Raw genomic sequence first — 23,980 nt, 5'->3', positions numbered from 1 at the left:
GAGGAAAGGAAGGGAACCTTCCTATAGTGCATATTTTAAATACCAGAACCAGACCTCATGAAAAATAAAAATTTGTAATCTGAATGTTTCTTCATATGCTAACCATCCCAGAAACAGTTCTAAACAAGAATTGTTTACCAAAGATATAAGGAAAATGTTAGTAATTTAGAAATTTTTAAAAATATTTTATAAAATTATGCTGGATCTATTTTTTTTAGTTATTTCAGACAATTCTTTCTCTTTATGTCCTCCTAGTTGAGTGTGAACATTGATATTAAACTATTTCTGTTGTGCAAACAGGCTGTGCAATTTACAAAACACACTTGCCAATGAGTGGCAAGTATGTTACCATTTTGACATCTACTTCAAATTCTGCCTGAAAATAATCAGCTCTCTGAAGGATGCACCTCCATCATACATGGAAAACTGATTAGGCAATTAGAAAGTCATCGATTGATTAAACAATGGGATAGCTTTCTAATTGTCATTCAGTTCATCCAAAGTAAATAATTTTGTGCCCACATTAACTAAAAAGAAGAAAATGGTCTTCATAAGAGTAATGTGAACTACAGAAGAAGGTTACAGAATTTGCACGTTCAAGAAACTTTGAGAGAACAAATTAGACAGGTAGTTCTTACCAACAGGTGATTCCCCTAGGGAGCATCTAGCAATGTCTGAAGACATCTCTGCTTATCACAATGGTGAGAGTGCTACTGGAATCCAGTGGGTAGAAGCCAGAGAGGCCGCTAACTGCCCTGCAATGACCAGGACAGCACCCCCCAATACACAAACTATCCAGCCTCAAATGTCACAAGTTGAGAAACCCAAGTTCTGTATGGCCTTAGGACTCTAAACACAACAACAACAAAATCCTATCTGATTATTTAATCAGCTGTAGGTGGCATGGTCATGTTATCTAAAAAAAAATGGATGAATTCTTTTATGCCAGTACTCCAGTTCAAAATACTACACGTGGGTCACTGATTCCATGTGCTAAATAAGTGAATAGAGTTATTCCCAAGTACATTTTAAAATTGTAGAATGTTTTAATCATTGGAAAATTCTAGTTCAGAAATGTGCTTTCTTTGAAAAAGAACACCCAAATTTTAGAAGGAAGTTTCCCAAATAGTTGCATGAAGAGGGAAAAAAAATGAGAAAAGTAATTCCATTCTTTGCACTGAATTCCCAGAGACCAAAAGAAAAGATCTATGTTAACATGTGGCTCAAATAATATTTTACTGTTGGTAATTTATTTTTTGACACAATTTTTTCCAAATAACTTATCTCCATGTCAGTTATTTGTGTGTTTTTTCAAAAACTGATGCCACAGTCTGTTGCATTTTAACCTTGTATAATAATGGAAAATTTTTATTCATTGATTTAAAAAAATCAACCATACCTAAATATAAAATTTTGAGGAATATTTGTAGTACAAACTTATGCCTTCAGAAAACTATTTATGAATCTGAATGACAAGACTTATTCAAGTATTGTGGTAGTATTTTTTTCTTCATGTGATGCCAACTTGGAGCTTACAGAATTAGCTGGGTTAATAAGCAATTTCAAAGTTGTCTTCTACTCATTCTAGTTCATGGTAGAAATACACAATGAAGTTGACTGGTGAAAAGGGATATATATTTAATTTTTTAATTGGTTTATTACTTGACTGTGTTTTTTTTTTTTTTTTTTTTTTGACTGTGTTTTGAACAGGGTGCTATGGGACACTGTACTATAAGGAAGTGAGGTAAATGATCTGTTCTCTTACTTTTTAGCCAAGAATGAAACTTTGGCATTACCTGCTGAATCAAAAACACCAGAAGTTGAAAAAATTCCAGCACAACCCATAACAGGTAATGAGATCCCTCCGTTGACATTGAAAAAAGAAGTAATATATGTTTTTCAAAGTGAATGATATACAAGCCTCCATTTTTTTTTCAGTGAAGAATAGTAGGAAATTTATTTTGATCACAAAACAATTGAGGTCCTAGGTTCCTACTGTTTGGGAAATAAACTATGGAATCATATAAATGTTATATAATGTATAAGCTATATTTTTCACTTTAAATGAAAATTGTTACATTGACACTGAAACATTTTTACACTAAAATGTAATACTATGGTTTTAGTACTTTCTTTTCATATGAAAACCTGAGACCATTTTTCATTACTTTCTTTTCACAAGTGGTCTGTTTAGCAAAATTGCTTTATATCCTCACAAACCTCTACCTTGATAGCTGTGAAAATACCCTGGAATCACTTAGAAACAAATGTACCTGGGAGATGAACTAATTAGTGTAAAGAATACATAATAGTTCAGTAAAAAAGCTTTAAAGAGTAAATGTAGTAAGCATATTCCCCAGAGTTTATCACTGTTGCTAATAAACATTCAACTTCTCTGAATGCAACTACCTAATCAAGTCCACTAAGGATCTCTGAAGTACAGTTTTTGCCAGAGTAATACCACCTAATCCAAACTAACTTCTGGCAAGGATTCCTCACAGTCCACACTAACAAAGTAACTCCAGTTTGAAGTGGATTTTCCAATCCACAAATTGCCATTACTTGAAAGAGCAGCAATAGTTACTTTGTAAACTTTTGGACTTGTAGCTGGTCCAGAGAAGATATGATTGATGTGGTAGTAAAATAGCATCAAGAAACAGATTGAATTAAGAATATTTCTGACACAGCATGTACGTTTCCTACCTAAAGAAGAGAGGTGAACCTTCATCCCTGCCATCGTAGAGCTGCGGTAGAAGCTGCTTATACTACTAGAATGAATGGGTTGGGTGAAATTCCTGGTGGTGTTCTGATTTCAGTGCAATTGGTCAGTACCCAGAAGAGCACAGGCATGACCCAGTGGGCTATTCCAAGTCCTTCTCTGCCTCAAAGATTCTACCCGTTTTTCCAAGTTGTACTTTCTTCTCTTGGCACAGTGTCTGATGAGAGTCTACAGATTCTTAATTCTCTGCCAAATCCTCCTCAGAATTTTCCACTTTAGAAATACTTAGGCCACCACCACAACTTATTATTCAGTATTGTGTTTATTTCATGTCCTTACCGTACAAAATTCTAGCTCACATTTCATTCCAGATCTCAGTAACCATGGTTCTTATTTCACCCAAATTATTTACCTGAGCTATGCATTGCATTTAACCTAGCAGTTGGAATAGCCCTACAGTTGGGCATTTGAGTCCCGGTCATAATTTCAACCCTGTTCTAACCATCATAAACTGAGTGCCGTTTGAGAGAAATCTGATAATGTAAGGGCCTTAAGCAAATCTTTTAACCTCAGGTCATTCTTTTATTTGCCCATTTATTTAATAAACTAGTCTCTGCTTGTTTATCCTTAGCATTGCGCTAAACCCTAAAGATAAAGACAGACAAAAATAATAATTAATGTGATAAATGCTTTAAGGGAGGTCAGTATGGTGTGCTTTTGCAGAGCACATAAAAAAAAGGGACCAAGCCCAGAAAGGACAGGTGGGGAAAAGAGTGCCCAGGCACCTGGGGCAAGCCAGGAAGTCCTTGACATTAGGATCTGAAAAGAAATGGGTTGTGTAAATATCACCTGGTAATTCTAAAGGCCAACAAATGATGTCACGTGGCCTTTGGTTGATTCATCACTTATCTTAATTTGTTGTTGTCTTTTTTTTTTTTTTTTTAACCTTTTAGTGACTCCTGAAACAGTTCCAAGACCCATTAAACCCACTGTGTCTAGTGAAGTAGATGTTTCAGAAACACTAGGTAATTCTAAGAGTTTTTTTTTCCCCCTTAAACAAAAAAGGCTGTAGCAAAAAACTCCCAGCGCTCATAGAAAATTAAGTCCAATGCTTTAGCCTGCTCCTCCCTCCCTTCCCTCTCCCTACTATTCTTCTCTTTCTCCTTACCCTATTTCTTGGTAGTAACTTTCCTATTTCTTAGACCAATTCTATCGAAGAGGTAACAATATGCCTTGATCTTGTGACTGATCTTCTAAAAGAGCTGAATGCTAGATGCTAACCACATGCCCTTTTAAAGCAGTCTCTTGGGTTGAATACACCAAGTACCAGCTTTCAGACTCCAACTTTGGAGCGGTGGGAAAAACCTATAAGTCTTAACTCTGAGCTTTCTGCTCCAATTGGCTTTTGGAAGTCTTTTGCATACTGAACTCAGGAAGAATCCTCCAAAGAGTCCTGATGTTTAATAAGAATTTCATGTCACTCATATTTGCTGTTTTTCCCAAGAGAATCTAACTTTCTTGTTTGTTCTCTTCCCCTGAAGAAGAGGAGCAGCATGTATTTCATTTTGCACTTGTGATGTTGACCTTCTGAAAGTATATCCTTTAAATTTTAACAGCTGTGTAACTTTTCCAGGTTTTCAAGTTCAGTTCTTGCCTTGCAAGGCATCAACTGCTCTTTGCACATGAGAGTTGTAAAGCATGCTGTGCATGATCCTGGTTAAGCAAAATCATATCCTGAATCAAGGTGTTGCTAACTGCATTCTTCTTTATTGCAGTTCCCAGTGAAAGGACTCCAGAATCATTGCACACTATTCTAATGCCTAAGTTTGAATTGCCACTGAGCACTCTAGGTAAAAATGATTAATCACTGCAGTTTTATTATTTATTACTTTGGAAATTTTATGCATGCTTGATATACATCCTTAAGTTAATGCTTTCAAATTCATCTCCCTGGAAGGAAAAAGAGACAAATGGTTTATAGAACCACAAGTTCCTCAACACCCAAACCCTTAAATGTGCTAAAAATCTATATAATTTAGGATCCTAGGGAGGCCCTCCCTATGACAAATGCATTGGTGTCCTTTTTTTCCTCTTTAATGGTCATATTTTTATGTTTGATTCTTTTCACTCATCATGTCATTGAACAAATTGATATTTTCTGTATAGTTGTTTTTACTCAATTGTCTCTGTTAACAGTAGATATGATATTTCTGCAGATGCCTTAGAATTTCTTAGAATTACTTAGTAATTCTTAGAATTGCTTAGAATTTCTTTATGAGTGCAATATTTAAAAAGATGGAGGGACATTTATATATATATAAAGTCACATAGTTGCCAAAATTCTACCTTTAAAACCTCTTAGGTAGATATTTTCTAGTTCAAATGTTTTTGGTGATTGGTTTAAAATTAAATGAAATATACCCAAGAGCACATATAAACATAGCTAAAGAAAGAAGTACAGAAAGAAGAGCCCAAATACCTCAGATATAGTGGCTTGACTATAAAAAAATTGAAAACGAAATATAATGTTACTCACATTTAAACACAAAAGTAAGAAAGCCTACTAAATATTCATCACTTGACATGAAATAATTTCCCTTTGTGTTTATTGATTTTGAAAGCTTGAAATTTTGAGTCTTTTCTTTCTGTTATTTACACCTCCTGTCACAACTGTCCTATATGTTTTAATACAGCTCCAAAAAGTCTTCCAGAGTTTCCTGAGGCAAAAACACCCTTCCCTTTTGAGAAACCATGGGGTACTTTGGGTAATAAATGTACCTTATATTTGATGTTTAGAATGTGGGTGGTGGGCTGGGAATGAAGCCCAGTAGCAGAACACTTACCTAGCATGCATGAGGCCCTTCGATTTCTTAATTTTGTAGGACATATTTACTGGGTCCTATCTCTGCAAACCTCAGTGAACTAATGAATTCGGTTAACTCAGGTAAACAATCATTCATTGCTTTTTCAAAAAAGAAAAGAGAAGAAAAGAAAAATCCTAGTTGATTGGATTTTCTTCCAATTCAGTAAAAAATATGAGTTTGTTAATTTGATGCAACTCAGTTGGTTAGTTTCTGTGCTTATAAATGTTGAGTGTGATCTGAAGCTCTGGTCTCTCCCTAGCCACTGATCACATACTGATGGGCATATATTGATTTCTCCTTAATATGTAATGAATTTTGAAGGGATCTGTATGAGCTTTTTATTATAGTCTTCTGGTAGCCACTTTACCATCCCAGTAACCTATTCCTATCCTTTTTCTTTTTAAAACAAATACTCAGGAAATTCTATTTCTTTCCAATATAGCTGCAAGTGAAAAGCCACGGATGGTACCTACAGCTAAACCATCTGAAGATTCCAAAGTTGTGCAACCTCAAACTGGTAATTGCATTCTTTTAAAAATGATCCATCTTTTTATTTTTTGTAGGTTACTTAACTATTTACCAATATACTTTGTGTCAAATGGAAAACCTGTAATATATTCTCGAGATTTATATGAATCTCATTTTTCCCAATATAAAAACCAAATGGTTTTGTATTTGTTTTAAAGATATATGTTTTAATTTCTGGATACCTTATTAGATGTCTGGCTAGGCACTATGAATTGCCCCACTGATTTTCTAGAGATCTCTTTAGGGACATGAGAGTAGTAACAAAGTAAGTATATCATGTTAAGTCATGTCTGATTTAACTACATGAGCTTAATGTTTCCTTTGCAGATAGGTATTTGTTTCTTTTTTGGTAAAATAATTCAACAACCATTTGAGAGCTTACTATGTGCAAGATATTATACCAGGTTCTAAAAGTTGTAAGCACACCACGATAGAGAAGAAAGTTTGCACATTTTAGGAGTTTATAGCAGATCTTGCCTTCATTGCCAGCTCTCTACTAACCATGTGATTTGTCTATCTTTCTTTACTTTTATGGGTCATATCTTTTTTTCTCTTGGGCATTCTTGCATTCGACCAGCGAAATTGATGATTTCCCCTTCTCAAAAAATAGATTCATGTTAATCATAATTTTCCCCGTTCTTTCTTTAATGCCTAGCAGTCAACTACAGAAGAGGCTATTCAGCATAAAAGAATCATAAGAAAACACCCTTTGTGATTGCTTCATGATTTTTTGCTTTACTTGCTTAAATTTTAATTTTTGTGAGCTTCTAACTGTTGTAACTTTATTTTGAATACAAACCATACATAGCCAGAAGTTCATGTATTTATTAAGTTAAATACACTGACATTTTGTGTTGTCCTCCAGAATATAGTGGGGGAGTGGGTTTGAAAAAGGATGGAAAAATGAGCCCCCAGACACACAGATCTTAGTCAAATTATCCTTTTTGTAGTAACTGTAATGAGCTCAATGCTCAGTAAAAGATACAGATGACATCAAATTAAGTATGTATGTCTTTATGATTTCCCTGTTTTTTCAAGTGGCAACACACTTGAAAGATGTCCATGGATTCCAGTCAATCCAGAGAAGCCTGAGATTGGGTCTTTTTAATCTTTGGTTTCCTTAATCACTATAATGTGATTAGCTTAAGTGGGTACAAAAAGAGCAATGTTGTCACCTGAGAGTAAAATCTGGGGGTTCTGAGTGGAGTGTCATATTGAGCCTCTAGTTCCACCAGCCATCACACCAGCCCAACTTCATTGTAGTTACAGAGCAGCATCTAGCCTGGGAGCATCTCTCTTGGCCTATCTGCAGCACCATGACAGCCCTGGCTGTGACTCCTACATCCCACCAGGCTTCCATATCTCCCAAACCAAATGCTTTTGGGTCCCCTGGGCTAACCTTCAGGTCCCTTTCATCTCTTAGCTTTGGGGCTATAACATAGGTGACATGGGATTCTCTTGTGTTTTCCTTAAGCAGCACTTCGTTTTGGTTTCTCTGATATTTTTAAAAGCAAACTGACTAAAACCTCAAGAAAACCATTTATGAAATTTTAAAACCTAGGACATGATTGTATATAAAGCCTGAGCAGACCAACTACTGGGGAGGAAGGAGAGCATGTTTGGGAGTGAGTGAAGATTGCAGAAATATAGACAAAAACAGATGATTTGGGAAATCTCAATAAAGGAAAGGTCCCTTTTTACCTTTAGTCCCAGAAGAGGAATACTCTGGACTTACCCTAATGTAATATGGATAACACTAAATGCAGCAGGAAGCAGCCTCATTATTCAGCTGCCTCACCACAGTAGGGCAGTCTTAGGCTGTCAGGGAACTCACAGCCATTAATTCTCAGCCCTTGTGGGCAGTGAGTTGGGTCCTGTTATTGGCTACAACAACAGTTTAGTAGAAGACATTTTTAGCCCCAGAAATTTCCCAACTTTCCCATTTGACATTTAACTTGTCTATTCCTGCTACTTAATATGGTCCTTGGACCAAAAATTGCCTGTAAACTTATTTAAAAGACAGTGGGCTTCTCTCTAGATTTATTGAATAAGGATCTGCTATCTAACAATATCCCCTGGTGACTTGTATGGCATTCAAGTTTGAAATGCACCACCTAATTTCTGTATTCTATAATATTTCACATGGTGCAGGTAAAAATCATCAGGAGTGGTCAATAATAGAGCAGTAGGCATCAAATCAACATAAGACTGGTTTCTTATAAAGAACAATGATTGTATGAAGTATCTTCTGTTTTTCTGTTAATGTGCAATGCATCCATCTGCACTCTAATATAAGTATTCTGTGGCATCTTCCTAAATTCTGTTAAAATTAAAAATACATATATACATTATTTGTGATTTCAAGAGTTGATATATTCATGTAGTCCTTCCATTCATTTCAGCCTTTCTTGTTTCTTTTAATTAACTTTGTGTACATTTGTACATGTATTAAGTTGCTATTTCCCATTTAGTTTCAGCATATATGATTATTTTATTTTCCAGTTACTCAGGTAGCTTCCTGTTGCAATTGTTTTTAGAATGGAGAGATGGAGGTAGTGCTTGAATTGTGACTCACAAAATCAGTAGGCCCCATTTTTAGTATATGCTATGGAGAAACAATATATTTTTGTTGATATTATTGACATTATTAGAGCAACATAGATTTTTGTTTTTCAGTATCATGCCTCTATATTTACTGTCAATTCCTTTTACCCAAAGACCAATAGAACCTACATGGAGTGGACTGAATTTAGACTTATTTAATTATTATGTTAATGGACCACATAAATGATGAGTAACTGGAGGACCTCTTAGAGGATGTTGGGAAACACTTATTGCAGGATTTTTGCCTGCATTAAGTGATTGGCAGAAGGGTCCAAGGAAGTACAGTTTTGCTCGGGATTGGGAGTAAGTCTGTGCATGAGTGTCTTCGTAATTCCTAATTAGGAGAAAAGATGAGTGAAACAGATCTAAAGCTGTGAATGGAAAAGAAGCACAAGGTGCCCACATTGATGAGAATGAGGCAGGGTGTGGCTTGTGGTTGGATGCTGTTCATGTTTTCATTTCTGTTCTGTGTTCTGCATGATTACAGCCTACTCTTGATTTTCCCTTGATCCATCAAAGTCAGAGTGATCTCATCTAATATTGGTGTTCTTTGAAATTGTTGACATTCAACAGGAGGACGCCACAGCCTGCTTGTGGGTGCCAGGCCACCCTGGATGCCAGGGCAGTTCTTCTCTTGATCAATCACTATATATGATTTATCATTGTAACATTTTACTTTGGTATTAGCATTCTGTATCCAAAAAAAGAGAGTCAGTGTTCCAAAAAGATTTCTGTACCACTTTTTGACATTAAAGACTTTAGAAAATTCTAACTTTCATGCTGGTTATTGAAATCCCTGGGTCATTTCAACAGTTTATGGCAACAGTGGAACAGGCTGTTTGAAGTTTGGAATAGTCCAGGAAATATGATATATGCAATCATCAAATTTACTCTTCTCCATGTTCAGTCTGTTTGCCCCAATCACTCACTAGATCTGTGTTGTGCAGTTTCATTATTTGGAATTGCATTTTGTATAAACCTTCTATGAAGTATGTTTAAGTATGGTTGATTGATGGTGATTTCCTTGGCAAATCTAATTTTCCATAGAGTATATAAAGGAAATCATAAAATGTGTTCTGCATACCAGAATATAAAATTATTTATACATTTTGTACTAAAAGAAAGCTAGATTTTAGAATATTTAAGTGCTTGTGACAGTTATTCAGGAAAAAATTCATCTACCTGACGATGTGGTAGAATTGGTCCTGTGTTCTATTGGAAGTTGGTCAGCTCACTACAGTCTTAGTGTTGTCATGGGAGTTCTAGAAAAGCTTTCACCTATAAGAACAGGAAAGACAGGAGAATGACTCAGACATAACTTTTTATGTTTATATATGAATAGAACCCCCAGTGAAACTCCACATCATCTACAACCACAAGAATGGGATCCTAATTAGAATAAGTTACACTGCACATAGGTATGATATGTCAAAATGTACTCTACTGTCATGTATACCTAAAAAAGAACAAATTAAAAAAAAAAAGAAAAATAGAAGAGCTCTCATCTCCCACCCCCAGGTAAATTGTGCACTTGTGTCCATGTGATCCACATGCTGTGGAATCATTTATCCACTGGAATAATTAGTATTTGCAATTAATTTAATCCTAAGAAATTCAAAGGGTTATGGGTACAGCATCACACTGGTCCTTCCAAAGTTCCTGAAGCTGCCAGTTATTTTCTTTTATATTGAAGAGATGCCTGAGGGACTTAGGTCTGTCTGGGTAGAGGAGCAAAAGTTAGACTCATTCATTTCTTTCCTAGTCTTTTCAGAAAAACCACTCCAAGTTAAAAGTAAAACAGTGCCATATGGCTTGCTTTGAATTTTTGAGAACAGCCTTCACAACAGAGAATTAAATGTTCTTCCTGGGTCTACATGCCTTCTAGATAGATAGGAAACATTAAGTGACCCTTAAGAGACTGGCCAGTCCTTGAAGTTTATTCTTACTGTGAATATGATTGCTAATCTGCAAGCTATAGATTAAGACAGAGCTTTGTTAATAACTATCTCTCAGAACTTCAGTTTCTCTGTCTATAAAAGGAAATAATATATAAATAATATATAATATATAAATTATAAATAATATATAAATAATAAATAAATTTTTCATTAGGTGTTTAGTTTTAGAAATAATGCATGAATTACTTGATAGAATACATAGTACACAGGAGTGCCCAAATGTCATTTCCTTAATATGATGGAGTCTTGCATTGACTGCATCCCTTCCACCAAACTGACCAACCCAAACTTTCTGAATTGCTGCATGTGATCATTGTAATAATAAAAACAGTAAGTGTTTTATTGAATTATTTAATGAAAGAAAAGGTAGAAGAGGAAAAAAGACTCAAAGTTTCAATATATATTAGAATACCAAATGATTCATCGGACTTCATTTCACTTTGTATAACAGTATTTAAGGAGAATAGAAAGGAAAGGTTCAGTATTACTCACAGGGGCTTCCACAACCCATTAGGAATAGCTTGATGTCTTGTGGACCCCGTGGCAGGGATGGTAAATCATATCACAGAGACTCTCTGTACAGTTAGAGCAGCAGCGTGAATCACTATAAAGTGGGTTCAGAGGACCTGCACAGGTTCAGTGGGTAAAAGAATGGCAAGGTCAACCTGCTATGTTTTCCATGGGCACTGGAGGTGGGAGACGCAGCATAATTGCCATCCATGTATTTGCCACCTCTCAACTGGGGCTTGTGTACACTTCCCAAAGACCTTATATGATTCAAAGGGATGGAAGTGATGCAAATGAGCTTATTATTCCTGGCTTGGTAACATCTGCGTTAAGCCTCCTTAATTTATTTAATCATTCCCTAAAAAGACTATCATTGATATCAATAGGGTTTCAAATCAAATGAAAAGGCATTGATCACAAGTGCAGAATGATTTCATATATGTGTTTCATTCTTAGAAATCCCTTCTGCCTCTTCTTCCCCAAAAGTGTCCAAACTGCATTTCTTTCCAAATTTACAGAGACTTATTCCTGAAACTACTTTTTCCTTGAGTTATTTCCCCTTGAACTTTAAGTAGTCATCTTTTAGAGACTTTGCTTGACAGGGCATCAGAAGGGAGCATAGTCAGCTTGGTCTTTTCATTAGAATTCACTTTGGGAACTTCCTTTAGGAGGTCATCCCTAATGATTTTCTGTGTTGAATTCTTTCAGTACATTGTAGAACTCAAGGAAATTGCAACATGTACTTATGCTCTATAAATTATTTAAAGGCTTAAAGGTGAAGTGATCAGCATGCACAAAGAGTAGATAACTGGTTGGAAAGTCTGGCCACAGATGCTGCTTTTCAGAGCGCTTAAAAAGAAGTAAACTCTGTATTTGGATCTTACTGTCTGCCCTGTAAGGTGTTGATTAGCACAGATCTGGCCCACCCAACTGGATTAAGCCCTGGAGAGGAGAAAAAGTAGGAATGAGTAGTGGTGTTAATGCTTTAAGAGCAAGAAAATAGAAATCAAGCATAGCAGATGGTTTACAGATTCACTGTGGTCTTTTCGAGATTCATAGCCTCAGCCTTTGATTTTATTTCATAAACATTTTCTTGCAGACAATACTTTAACAGATTTCAAGGCCAAGCAGAAAGGTATTTTGTTTTTCCATTAACCAAAGAAAGCAGTATTTGTGAATTTAAATAGCACTGAGAATTCCGTGTGGTGGTGTGTTTTTCTCTTCTACTTACTTATGTGTTATTTCATTACTTCTTCATGTATGTGTTTAGAATCCTACCTCCATGGAGAATAAGGCCACACAAACCCATGGAAGGTATGTGTGTAGTAGAGGAACAGATTTATGTGCACACATTGTGTATCAGAATTAAAGAACATGATCATTCCCCAATCTAAGCCAGAAAGTCAATTCTCATATCAAAGTGCTTAAACTACCCATCTGTCAAAAATCACTATTATTTGTTTATTTTAATGGATGTTTTGCAGATTAATTTTACTGGGGATCCACCATGTACTAGGCTCTGGATTAAATAAACCAAGAGTGCATAATGAATATGACAATTTCTACTTTAATGTCTATTGTTTAAGAATTTATTTTTTAATATTTTTTTAGTTGTTGATGACCCTTACTTTTATTTACTTACATGCAGTGCTGAGAATTGAACCCAGTGCCTCATACATGCTAGGCGAGTGCTCTACCACTTAGCCACAACCCCAGCCCAAGTATTTATGTTTGAAAAGGAAAATATATCACATAGTTATTGACATTCAGGGAATTTAAATGAAATGATAAATTCTCAGTTATTTAAAATTTTTGTCTGTGTGTGATCACATTTCCAGGTTGTTTTCATGGTGGGATTTGTATCTATTAGTTTTTTTCAAAGTAAAAATCTACAACAAACAAAATGTAATTAACAAATATAGTTATAGGAAATTCTAGAGAAGATGGTGATACAGGGTCTTTCATATTTTTCTGAAAAAAAATCTGAAGATAAAATTTAGTTATAATGGTAAGTCATCCCTGTTTGTTTGTTTGTTTGTTTGTTTTGGTAGCAGGGATTGAACCCAGTGATACTTAACCACTGAGCCACATCCTCAGCACCAACCCCTCTTTTTTTTTTTTTTTTTAATTTTTTTACTAAGAGACAGGGTCTTGCTAAATTGTTTAGGGCCTCTCTAAATTGCTGAGGCTGGATTTGAACTTGTGATCCTCCTGCTTCAGCATCTCTGTCCCCAGTCACTGGAATCACAAGCATGTACCACTGCACCCGATTATTACTGTTTTTTGAGGGAAATTAATTGCTTTTTATAACCTTTAAATTGAACTACGTATTTTGTTGCATTAGATTTCTCTAACAACTTTTGGTCCCATGTATGTTCTGTGAATTCAAGATCAGAGGTGCTACTTCATTTCAAATAGCTGTAGCATTTTATCCCCTACAGATAGGTGATAAGTAACAATGTTCAGTGGCATTCTCTGGACTGTTTATCAATTTGATAGCTGGAGTAGACTTTCAGGAACTAGGCCTAACTGTTTTATGAATTTTACTCTGGCATATGTGTGCATGTACAAAAGGTTTTTTTTTTTTTTCTTTTTTAAAATTCTTTTTAGTTACCTAAATATTAAATACATTTTGACATAATCACAAAAGCATGGAAAAAAATTTGCTCTAATGCATTTCCTAGCACTTACCCCCTCTTCCCTTCCCTCTCCTCTCCTCTACTGAACTTTCTGTAATTTATTTATAGTTTTTTTAAATTAGTGTCTTATGGATACACTTGATGTTGGGATTCACCATGTTGGGGTTCATGTATGTTCACAAAAAAGTTCAGTTAGATTTATTCCACTATTCTTCCCTTTTCCCATCCCTCCTTTCTCCTCCTCAGTCCCCTTCACTCTGCTGAGCTTTCCTCTATTTTGGTAAAATTCCCTCTCCTTTTTCGTTTCTCTCTTTTCCTTTCTGAGTTTTGAAAAGAAATTAAGAGCTATTGATTTTCAGAGAATTCTATTTCAACACAGTCTTCTCCTTGGACATATATAACTTTAGCGTCAGAAGACTAACTCGTGGATAAAGATGAGGTGGTGTGCTTCTCAAAGCTGTCCATATAGCATAAACGTTGGAATGAGTGGTATTTGTGTGTTCGTTAGCATTCTTTTCTTAAACTCTCAGAAACTACAGAAATCGAAATATCAAACACTAAGTCTTTTGAATCTGAAGGATCCTGCAAGAAGTTAAGTCTCCTGATGATTGGGAACTCGCAGACATGAACTACAGTTGCTGAAGGATGGGAAGAGAGGGCATCTGTCCACATCAAATGACTTGTGGGAATAACTTAAGGAAAGTTGGCAACTTGGTTTGGAACTTCCAGAATGGTAGAGAATTGTAAATAGGGAAAATAAATAGAGGGATGAATAAATATCATCTCTTAGAACTAAAATATGGACTATAGGAAATTGGTCCAACGTCACTAGACGGAAGGAAGATTTGGGAGTTAGGGTAACATAAAAACAGTAATGGCATTTTTCAAAAACAGTAACATAATTTAAAAAGCCATCCATAATTTCTTAGCTAGGATAAGAGAGTTAAATACAAGTTGGTAAACTTTTCCCAATTTATTTAGTAGGAGATGGAGCTGACATTGCTAAATCTGTGACTTAAACCTGAATTAAAGAAATTCTAAGACCAGAAAGTCTAAGACCAGAGACTATGCCATTTTTGCCCTTTAAAAGATGAGTCATTCTTTTCTGACCCTTTAAAATTGCATCTAGTTTAACTTTTCCATGTAGTAAATGTATTCTTGATATATATGCATATTTTAACTCACAATATTTTTTCCATTTTTAAAGGCTTTGTAAAGAGTAGATTCATCATCACAAATATATTTCCTGCCCCATTTGTATGTTGGTAGCACAAGCTGTCCTCTGCTGTCAGACCATCACACCATCTCATGTTATCTTTCTTATGGTTCCTACCAGCCGTGATTCAAAATCATTAGATTATCACTGAATTACAAGTAACCCCAAAGAGTAAATCTTGTGAATTCCCTCTTTTTGTTTTATTTCTACATAGCCAGTTGGAATGGAAAAGAAAAGCAATGCCATCTCTTATTAGATCCTGCTTTCTCTACCTCTCCATAGTGACAATTCTTTGTGCATAAAAAAGACAAACTTATCGAATGCTGTTTTGACTTACAGGTTTAACTCATGTGAACCTGAAAACTATCCCTGCATTTAAATAATTCAATCTTTATGTTTAAATGTATCTCTCTTTATTTGGTATAAACTTGATCTGTAAAGCTGCCTAGACTGTAGAAGGGCTCATGACTCCCGGAGGAACATGAAACAAAAGCTGCCTCTAAGTAAAATGGCAGGAGGGATGGTGCCGCATGAATCCTGGTCCTATTAGCCTGGCTGCTCCTGGTCCTGCCATGGAGTGGAAAACGCACTGAACGTGACAATTCTGGCATGTGTCTGCTTCTGTGAGCCTCATCTTTATCATCTAGAGTGTGAAGATAACACCCCACTATCCAGAAAGTGAGGCTAATGCCAACCTCCCATACTTTTCAGGGATGTTAACAGGGTTAAAGAAGCCAATGTGTGAGAAAGTACTGTGGAAACTGTAAAGTACTGTCCACACGTGAGACATCATGGTAGCAACTTTCACTAGGCAGAAGGACCAAGCTGTAGACTTTATGCAAATAGCCTCAGTGTGACTGCTGTTTCCTTGTTTAGAATCTCTCCCTAAGCTGCCATCTGACTTTATTTATGTTTATATTCTTTGCAGCACTTGATTTAGAGTTGGCATCACTTCATTATAAACATATAGCTCTGTATTCACATCACCCCAGAGCCAGTGCCAAGGCTTGCTATATAAATCCTGTAGCTCAGAGCAAGGCAGCCAAAATGTAGCACAGTGGTGGTAATTGCTAACCCAGTAATGACAAGGCCAGCAGCTAAATGCCTATACCCACTCATACTTACATGGAGCTGTCCTGTAGCCAGCATTAAAATAAATCACAAAATCTTTCAGAATGAATCAACCTTAACATCTCGTTTTTTCTTTCTTTCTTTTCTTTTTTTTTTTTAAGCAACTTACGATGTTTTCTCAAGTCCTACCACTTCAGATGAGACTGAAAGATCAGAGGTCCACACAGGTATACCCAGTCTTTCGCTTATGTCTCTGGACCCCAGGTGTTTGGACGACACTTGGCAGACTGTCCCTTTTAGTTTTTGCAGAGTGAAAAAGTGCACTCTAGAGCTCCACAAGGAGAAAATAGCCCTGTATGTCAGGAAGTGAACTCTACCCAAGATTCCCATTGAGTGTTTCTTTATGTTCATCAGTCAATCAGTTCTGTCACATGAGGAAGCTGCAGATAGATTGGGTTGCCACTGGGGGAAAATAATAGAAAGGCCTAGCGCTCTCTTGCCTGGAATTATTCCTTAAAAGTTTTAAAGGCTTAGAGAGTTTTTTGTAGATTCTCAAATGGAGGTAATTTGGGACCTCTCCTCTACACCACAGACATTGGCAATGTCTAAAGATATAGCTGGTTGTCACAGCTGGGAGAAGTGCCATTGGCATCTAGTGGACAGAGATCAGGGATGCTACCCAACTCCTCTAGCACACAGAGCATCTTCCCAACAACCAAGAATTATTTTGCCCTAATCGTTACTTAGTGCCTAGGTGAGAAGTCCTGCCATAGAACAATCACATCACTCATTTGTCTATAGATGTTCTAGGCAGTCACTGCTCCATTTACAGCTAGTTTAACTTAGTCCAAAAGTTCCTTATGGCAGGTGTTTATTATGCGCCTACTATAACTACACACTGTAGGAGAGTCAAAGTAAGTCTGGTCTCTGCCAAATGTGTGCCTGGTATTTTCTGTAAGTGTAATCTTAGCATTAGTTGTATCATGACTAATAAAGGTGAATAATTTTAAATAGCAAAAAGAAGTGAAATAGAATGTTCAGAGTTCAGTTAACTAGAAAACAGAAGACAAAAACCTAGAAAAACCAAATGAAAATAAGTTGAATGTGTAAAACACTTCTTTTCCATGGTTTCTGATATTTAAAGTATGTTTTTTCATATTTTTATTGATATATATATATAGTTGTGCATAATAAGATTTGTTACATATTCACACATGCACATGATATATAATTTGGTCAGTATCAAAGTATGTATGTTTTTTAAAGTGGGCTCATCTTCAGCTCCTAGTGCATCACTAGTTTCAAAGTGTTGGTCATTAGTCCCTCAAGTGTTCTTGCTGTTTTCCTCATGGGGCATAATTTATTACTCATGAATTCGTATTTTATTCCTGTGGCCTTCTACTGCTTTTATAAATGTTGACATTTATTCCAACAGCAACAAGTGATTCTATTCTGGATTCTGTCCCACCTAAAACTTCTAGAACTCTTGAACAGCCAAGGGCAACACTGGGTAACGTTTTTAACAGAAAAATTATGCTTTGTTTTCCACCAAAAAAAAAAAAAAAAATCACAATCCATGTGAATGCCTTTCTTCCGAATGACCATTTCATTCCATCACATCTAATCATTTGTTCTTTCCTGTTTTGGAATAGACATGTATATGTATTTTGCATCTCTTTCTTCTCTCATTGAACTGTGATAGGTGGTATTTTCCCCATCCTTAAAGTTGTGAAAAGCTTTGAACCCTGCATGGACGTCTTCATCATCCACATCATCTCATCATGTGTGTTTGTGATCTGCATCATCCTAGTCCTATGAGCTGACTCTGAGCTATGAAAAACTGTCATTCTAGCTTTTTCCCCACTTTAAATCATAACTTCATCCATCAGCTTTTAAGATGACACGCAGTTCCATCCTTACCCGTGTATGTGTAGCATGTGCCTTGTACCATTCTAAAAGCATGTTGAAATTCTTAAGATACCTCATTTTAACTGGATTAATTTAATGGGATGGGCTTTTTGTGCTTTCAGCTGCAGGTGAAACACCATTTTTTCCTCAAAAAGTGGAAACCTTTACCAGCCCTGAAATGCAACCTACAACACCTGGTAACTAATGACATTTGTATAGTATGTGGTTTGAAGGAACAGGTAAAGTGACAAAAAACAATCATCATGTTGGTCTTTTCAAAATAGCTTCAGTACTAAGCATTTCACTTCATTCTCTACCATGAAGTTCTTCAAAGAATTGATGAGTGACCCAGTATGCTAGACTTAGGATAATCTTCAAAGAATTTCCATAATCTCAATGTTTATATATCTTGAAGAAAAACTTCCTTCTTATATTTCTTTTAGCTTCGTCAACCAGATAATAACAGCAGAATTCTAGATGATAATTATTTTAAAGTATACTCCCTCATATTGAGCACCTTTAAATATGATGTGAGAGTATTTCATTCAGAATAGTCTAAGTGTAAAGAGCACCATGTAGGTGCTACCATCCTGGACATGTGAAGAAATGTAAAAGAGAGGTAGCACAACCCACATTTTATCATGGAAAATTGTTTAAATGATACAGTTCATAAATGCCTGGTGAGGATAGTACTGAACTACAAATGGAAGTTTTGAACTTTCCATTTTCTAAATCTAAGATATCTTATTTTGCATCTGCCCTGCTTTCCAATGTTATCCTTTTGAGTTCTTATTGTACCTTATGTTCTGAAATGCCTCCAGGGTGCTCACTTTCCAGTACATTTAATTAAACAATTCATCTTCAGGTCTCCTGTAGAGTTTTAATTCCTGATGTCCTGGTCAACACTTAGTACATAATGTATATCGAGCATGAGGTTCGGCATTCTAGGAATACAAACAAATATAAAATGGCTCTGGCACTCAAGAAGTTTGTTAAGCTTACAGACAATAATCTGACCCTGAAAATATCACTTTTGAAAGTTATATTCAATCTTCTTCTTTCAGCTCCCCAGCGAACTACATCTACCCCTTCTACACCTAAACGACGCCCTAGACCCCAAACACCAAGAACTAAGCCTGGTAAATAAATGTCTCTTTAATTTTTCAGGATACTTAATTCCAAATAGACCATGTTCATCTCTTTATTATAAAAAAGAAGTTGCATGATTCTATAGGAGACTTTCTTTATAAATTTGAAATTAATAATTGAATTATAATGATACAAAACAAAAATCAAATGTTTCCAATAAGATTTTACTGAAAATTATATGATTTTTTACATATAATTTTGAATTTGGGTATAAACCTAGAAACAAGTGCTGTTGCACCAGCATTAGAGAATGAGATAAGTAGTAGTGCTTTTTTTTTATATGCTACTGTATTCTAATGTCTGATAGGCTGATAATTCTCTTTATTTATTTATTTATTTTTTGGTGCCTACTAAGTTTTCAGTTTTACACTAGAGAAATGACTTGAGTTGGAGAGGATGATTCCAGCTTTTAAGTTCCTCATAATCTTAAACTGATAAGACATAACAATGGGAGCACAACATAAGATGATAAAATTTCAGGGTCTAAATTATTTATATAGAAGCTCCAAGAAATAATAAGGCACTGGCCTCAATATATTTGTGGAATTTGGATGGAGGAGAAGGAGAGGAACAACGTATGTTGCAGCACTGAATTCAGGTGGTTCCAGTAGCTTATCTCTTCCTTGTTAAATAATATACTAAGAATCATGCTCGACAAACTGGATTTGGCTTAATTCCATTTGTATTTGTAATATAAATGCAATTCTATATGACCTATACATTATAATAGTTTAAAATTTTTTTTCCCCAGACTTACCCATTGTATACTTGGAGATTGACTACTAAATATGGCAGGATTTTGAAAGAGTCTTTCTGCTTCTTCTTGGAGGTTATTTCATTATCTCTAGGATAACCTGTTTTTCTTTCCTTCATAAAAAAAAAAAAAAATAGCCCTGGAACAATTGCCTTTAAAATTTCTAAAGACCCTGAACCTACACAGATAACACTGGATGATAATGATATGTGTTTAGTGAATCTGTTTTGTAATCTCACCATGAAAAATCTAGTATCCAGCTTTTGTGACTGCCTCAGTAGCTATCCTGGAGAACACTGACTATCTCGTAGACTTCACCAACACCATGGGCTATGATTTGTGGATAGCTGGCCCTATAGTTGATAGATTTGAACTCAGAACTCAGACATCACCCTGTGCCAGCAGCTGAGCCACTGCTGCTTCCTGTCCACCCTCCCTCCCCCAGTCATTGTTTTGGAAACTGAGTCATAAACACAGTGCTTCATTTTTTGAGTAAGGCCCTCAAGTTCTAGTTCAGAATTCACTGGGAAGAAGGACCTTTCACTTTTGGGTTAGTGGGATTCCTTCAGCATCAGATCATAGCATTATGCTTCTCCTTGAATATTAATTTGGAAAACGAATGTTTTCTACCTGCTGCTTGATGCTTTAGATATATCTGAGAAATATTAAAATTGCAAAATAACTGGACTAATTTTTTAAAATCACAAGTTAAATCATTGTCTTTTCTTTGAGTAGTTACCATGACTATTTAGAGGCAGTGTTATATCTAACTCTTAAAACATTTTTCCAAACCAGATGGAAACTTACCAGGGTATCCCATTAAGTGTTTCTCTGCGAGTGAAACACAAAATGTTCTTTTAATGGAATATTTCCAAAGTCTTCCAAGATGGTGGGTTCATTCCACTTAACATATATTTTATTTTAAGGTTTTTAATGCCTAAATATTGATTTGATCATTATTTTTTTATTTTATTTTTCCAATTCCCAAAAAACAGTTTATTTCTTTGAAACCTAAAATTCTTCTCATTCCATAAATGACACATACCAAACCTAGTACTTACCCTGAACTTTTTAATATATGTTCCCAAAAGGGTTGAAATTTTGTTTTATGCAGCTCTTTGGAGCAAGAACTTCTGATTAGTATGTTAGTCTTTGATATATATTTTTTAATGGAAAGTGCAAAACTACAGTGGAAGAATCTCCTCATAAGCAGCCCCTTTGCTATCACAGCATTGCTCTGAACTGAGCAGCAGTCATTACGTTCATGACCAGTGCAGAGAAAACAGAAATGTGGCATGGGAAGGTTGGAGGACCCCTTGTTTAGGACCACAAAATAGTTTCCAGTACCAAAGTTGGCTGGAGTTCTGACTGCACTAAATAATAATAGCCTTTCAGCTGGAAGGAGCAGTGTTTCTGTCCTCTGAGAACGCTGCCTTGTTTGGGGGTTTCTCATTTCTCAAGCTGCAAGACCAGAAAAAGGTTGTATTTTTCTTATTCTCAGAGATTTCTAATTTCTTATTTTCAAAGACTTCTGATTTCTAAACACTGGCTTCTGTTTACCTCTCAGGAGATTTTAAGGCTATTTTGCTGAATTTTAAAAAAAAAAGGAAGGCTCTTTTGCAGAACAGGATTCTCCTAAGTAAAAGCAGGCGTTTTTCTGCTTAAGGATTGTAGAACATATTGAATGATCAAATCTTCATGTTTTCTATCCATACAGAATTTATACAGCCCTTTTGTATTTTTTTTTTTACAAGATTTTCTATAGAAAACTGTTGTCATTGTCATCTAAATTTTAAACCCTTAGCACAGGAAATATTCCTCACTATAATGTTTAATGGATTATAAGCTTGCATTTCCATTAATGGACATGTTTACATGGTAGGATTATTAAAGTAAGAGATTTTCTGCTTAAGTAGGCATGATTTATTTTTGCAATAAGGAAGAAAAATGTAACTGCTTAGAAAAAGAATTCTCATAAATCCCTTAAAGAAGCAGTTAGATTTCCAGGTGTAGGTGTCAGACTGAAGGAAATCAGGGATTAGGCAAAGGGTAGTTGACTGAGCTTGCATGAAATCTCAGAGTCAGAGAAATGGAATGAAAAGCATCCATTTGGAAAGGGTATTTGAACAAAGCACAGCTTATAAAATCGAACTCCTAGCCATTTAAAGAATTCTGACAGCTATATCTGAGAAGGACTTTATATACTTTTATTTAAAAATTATGCTTAGAGGGCTTAAGAGTAAGGCAGTAACTATTATTTTGAATGGAGGACTCCTACCACGCAGACCAAGAAATATTATCATTGCATGTTTGGGTCACCAAATTTAAGTAAATGTTATTTCTGTTATTATAATATAAATCTAAAAACATCAAATTTTCTCCAAATATTGGTTCCATTATTTATTTCAGTGGTTTCTAAAAAAAGATTTCTGAGAAGAAATTTATTCCTTAATACAAGGTAGAAGGGTGTGGAAGGATGTGCTCTTACCATTCGGAGGTGCTTGAGTAATGAGTCTTCTTAATTTGACATTTCCTTTAAAGTAGAACATTTATTTGGAAGCTACCATGTTTATGTTCCTTTGATTTCTAAACTTTCTAATCACCTAAGAATATTCACCTTTTCCTCTCACAGCAAGCATAACAACCTCAGGATAACACCTACACACAAGAATTCAAGGTGACCTTGGGTGGTCTTAATACAGGGTACTAACTGGACCTCCGAAAACCATGGCGTTGGGTCTATCTTTTTAATTTTTATTTTAGGGAAGGCCACTTTTATAGCTTTGCAGATTTCTGTTTCTGGACAAGGTTCACAAGAGCACAGAAACTGCCAAATCTTTGACTTAACAAACTCACTGCCCTCGGCAGACTCTCCTCCTTCTCCTCCATTTTTCCATTTCATTTTCCACACAGGATGCTTTTCTTTGGTTTTCCTTGACGGTTAAGTTAGAGAGTGAAAATCCACATTGGTTTGGACTTGTTTTCTAAGTACAGTCCAGTACATGTGTCAAAGCCACAGCCACAAACCGTGTCCTGACTTGTCTACCTCACACAATAAGAATCATTTCCCTCACAGATCTATCTTTAAGATGGTAGTAACATTCAGTGAGTGGAAAAAGGGGAAGGAGCCCCTATCACAGGTGGGTGTGTGACACAACTCCCCCATGTAGTGGATAGCATTGCAAACCAGTCACACATCCAAGAATGTATTATATATTTTTGTTTTGTGGTTCGGTCATGTACAGGCCACTCAGCTTTGTTATGGAACATCTTACACCTGTATCTCTAACATCTTAAGACTTTTTTTCCCACAAGATGTACTTGTTCTTACTGAACATTAACTTTCCTGCTGTTAGAATGCAGTTGAACTTGGTGCTCAACTGATTGGGTTCCATCCTCATCAGTCTTGGTCAAGAACTTAAAGATGCTACCAGCAGCAAGTCATATTTACTTTTTATTCTTTTAGAAGGCAGTTACGTAGAAACAAAAACTTTAAAAAGAATTTTTTGTCCCTTGCTATTTTCACATGTAGATTCTTTATTGTATCTATTATATTTCATGTATTGATGCTGACTTCCCCCTTTTCCTATAGCATGTGAGACACTCAGACTTGTTCATTCTTCTTCCTCTCTCTCTCACACACACAGAGGATTTACATTAGTGTCTACTTCAGTCTGATGCATCACTATAGCTTTGCCATTTATCTATTAAAATCTATTTCTGGACAAGTTCTTAAGAAATAAAAACTCTGGGGTGTGTGGTGGTGTTTTTTTAAATTGCTGCCCTTTTAATTTTGTTCTTTCACACTCAATTTTTACTCTTCTATATTTTCACTTAAAGATTATTTTTGGCCACAGACATGGTAATGAATGATGATGCCTTTAAGTTGCACCTTGTGCTATTATACATTGCTTTTGGAAATGTTGAAAATTATCGCATTACTTGTGGTTAAATTTTCTATTTCATTGCATCATTACCCTATGTACATGTATGATTACACGAATGGTGTGAATCTACATCATGTACAGCCATAGAAATGAAATGATGTACCTCATTTGTGTAC

At 35.7% G+C, this 23,980-nt stretch overlaps 1 protein-coding gene across 1 annotated transcript in view; it reads left to right on the top strand.

Moving 5' to 3' along the window:
- Positions 1–23,980, top strand: part of ABI3BP (ABI family member 3 binding protein) — a 233,759-nt gene that overhangs the window by 120,104 nt on the left and 89,675 nt on the right. The window contains 9 exon segments of the mRNA XM_079101410.1: positions 1,773–1,850; positions 3,673–3,744; positions 4,495–4,569; positions 5,413–5,484; positions 6,026–6,100; positions 16,268–16,333; positions 17,542–17,616; positions 18,137–18,211; positions 19,079–19,153. Of these exon segments, the coding sequence (XP_078957536.1) occupies positions 1,773–1,850; positions 3,673–3,744; positions 4,495–4,569; positions 5,413–5,484; positions 6,026–6,100; positions 16,268–16,333; positions 17,542–17,616; positions 18,137–18,211; positions 19,079–19,153 (663 nt within the window).

Source organism: Sciurus vulgaris, assembly GCF_902686455.1.
Source record: "Sciurus vulgaris genome assembly, chromosome: 10".
Taxonomy (NCBI): Eukaryota; Metazoa; Chordata; class Mammalia; order Rodentia; family Sciuridae; genus Sciurus; species Sciurus vulgaris.
Note: the sequence above shows the minus strand (reverse complement) of the source record. Positions and strands in the feature narration are given on the sequence as shown.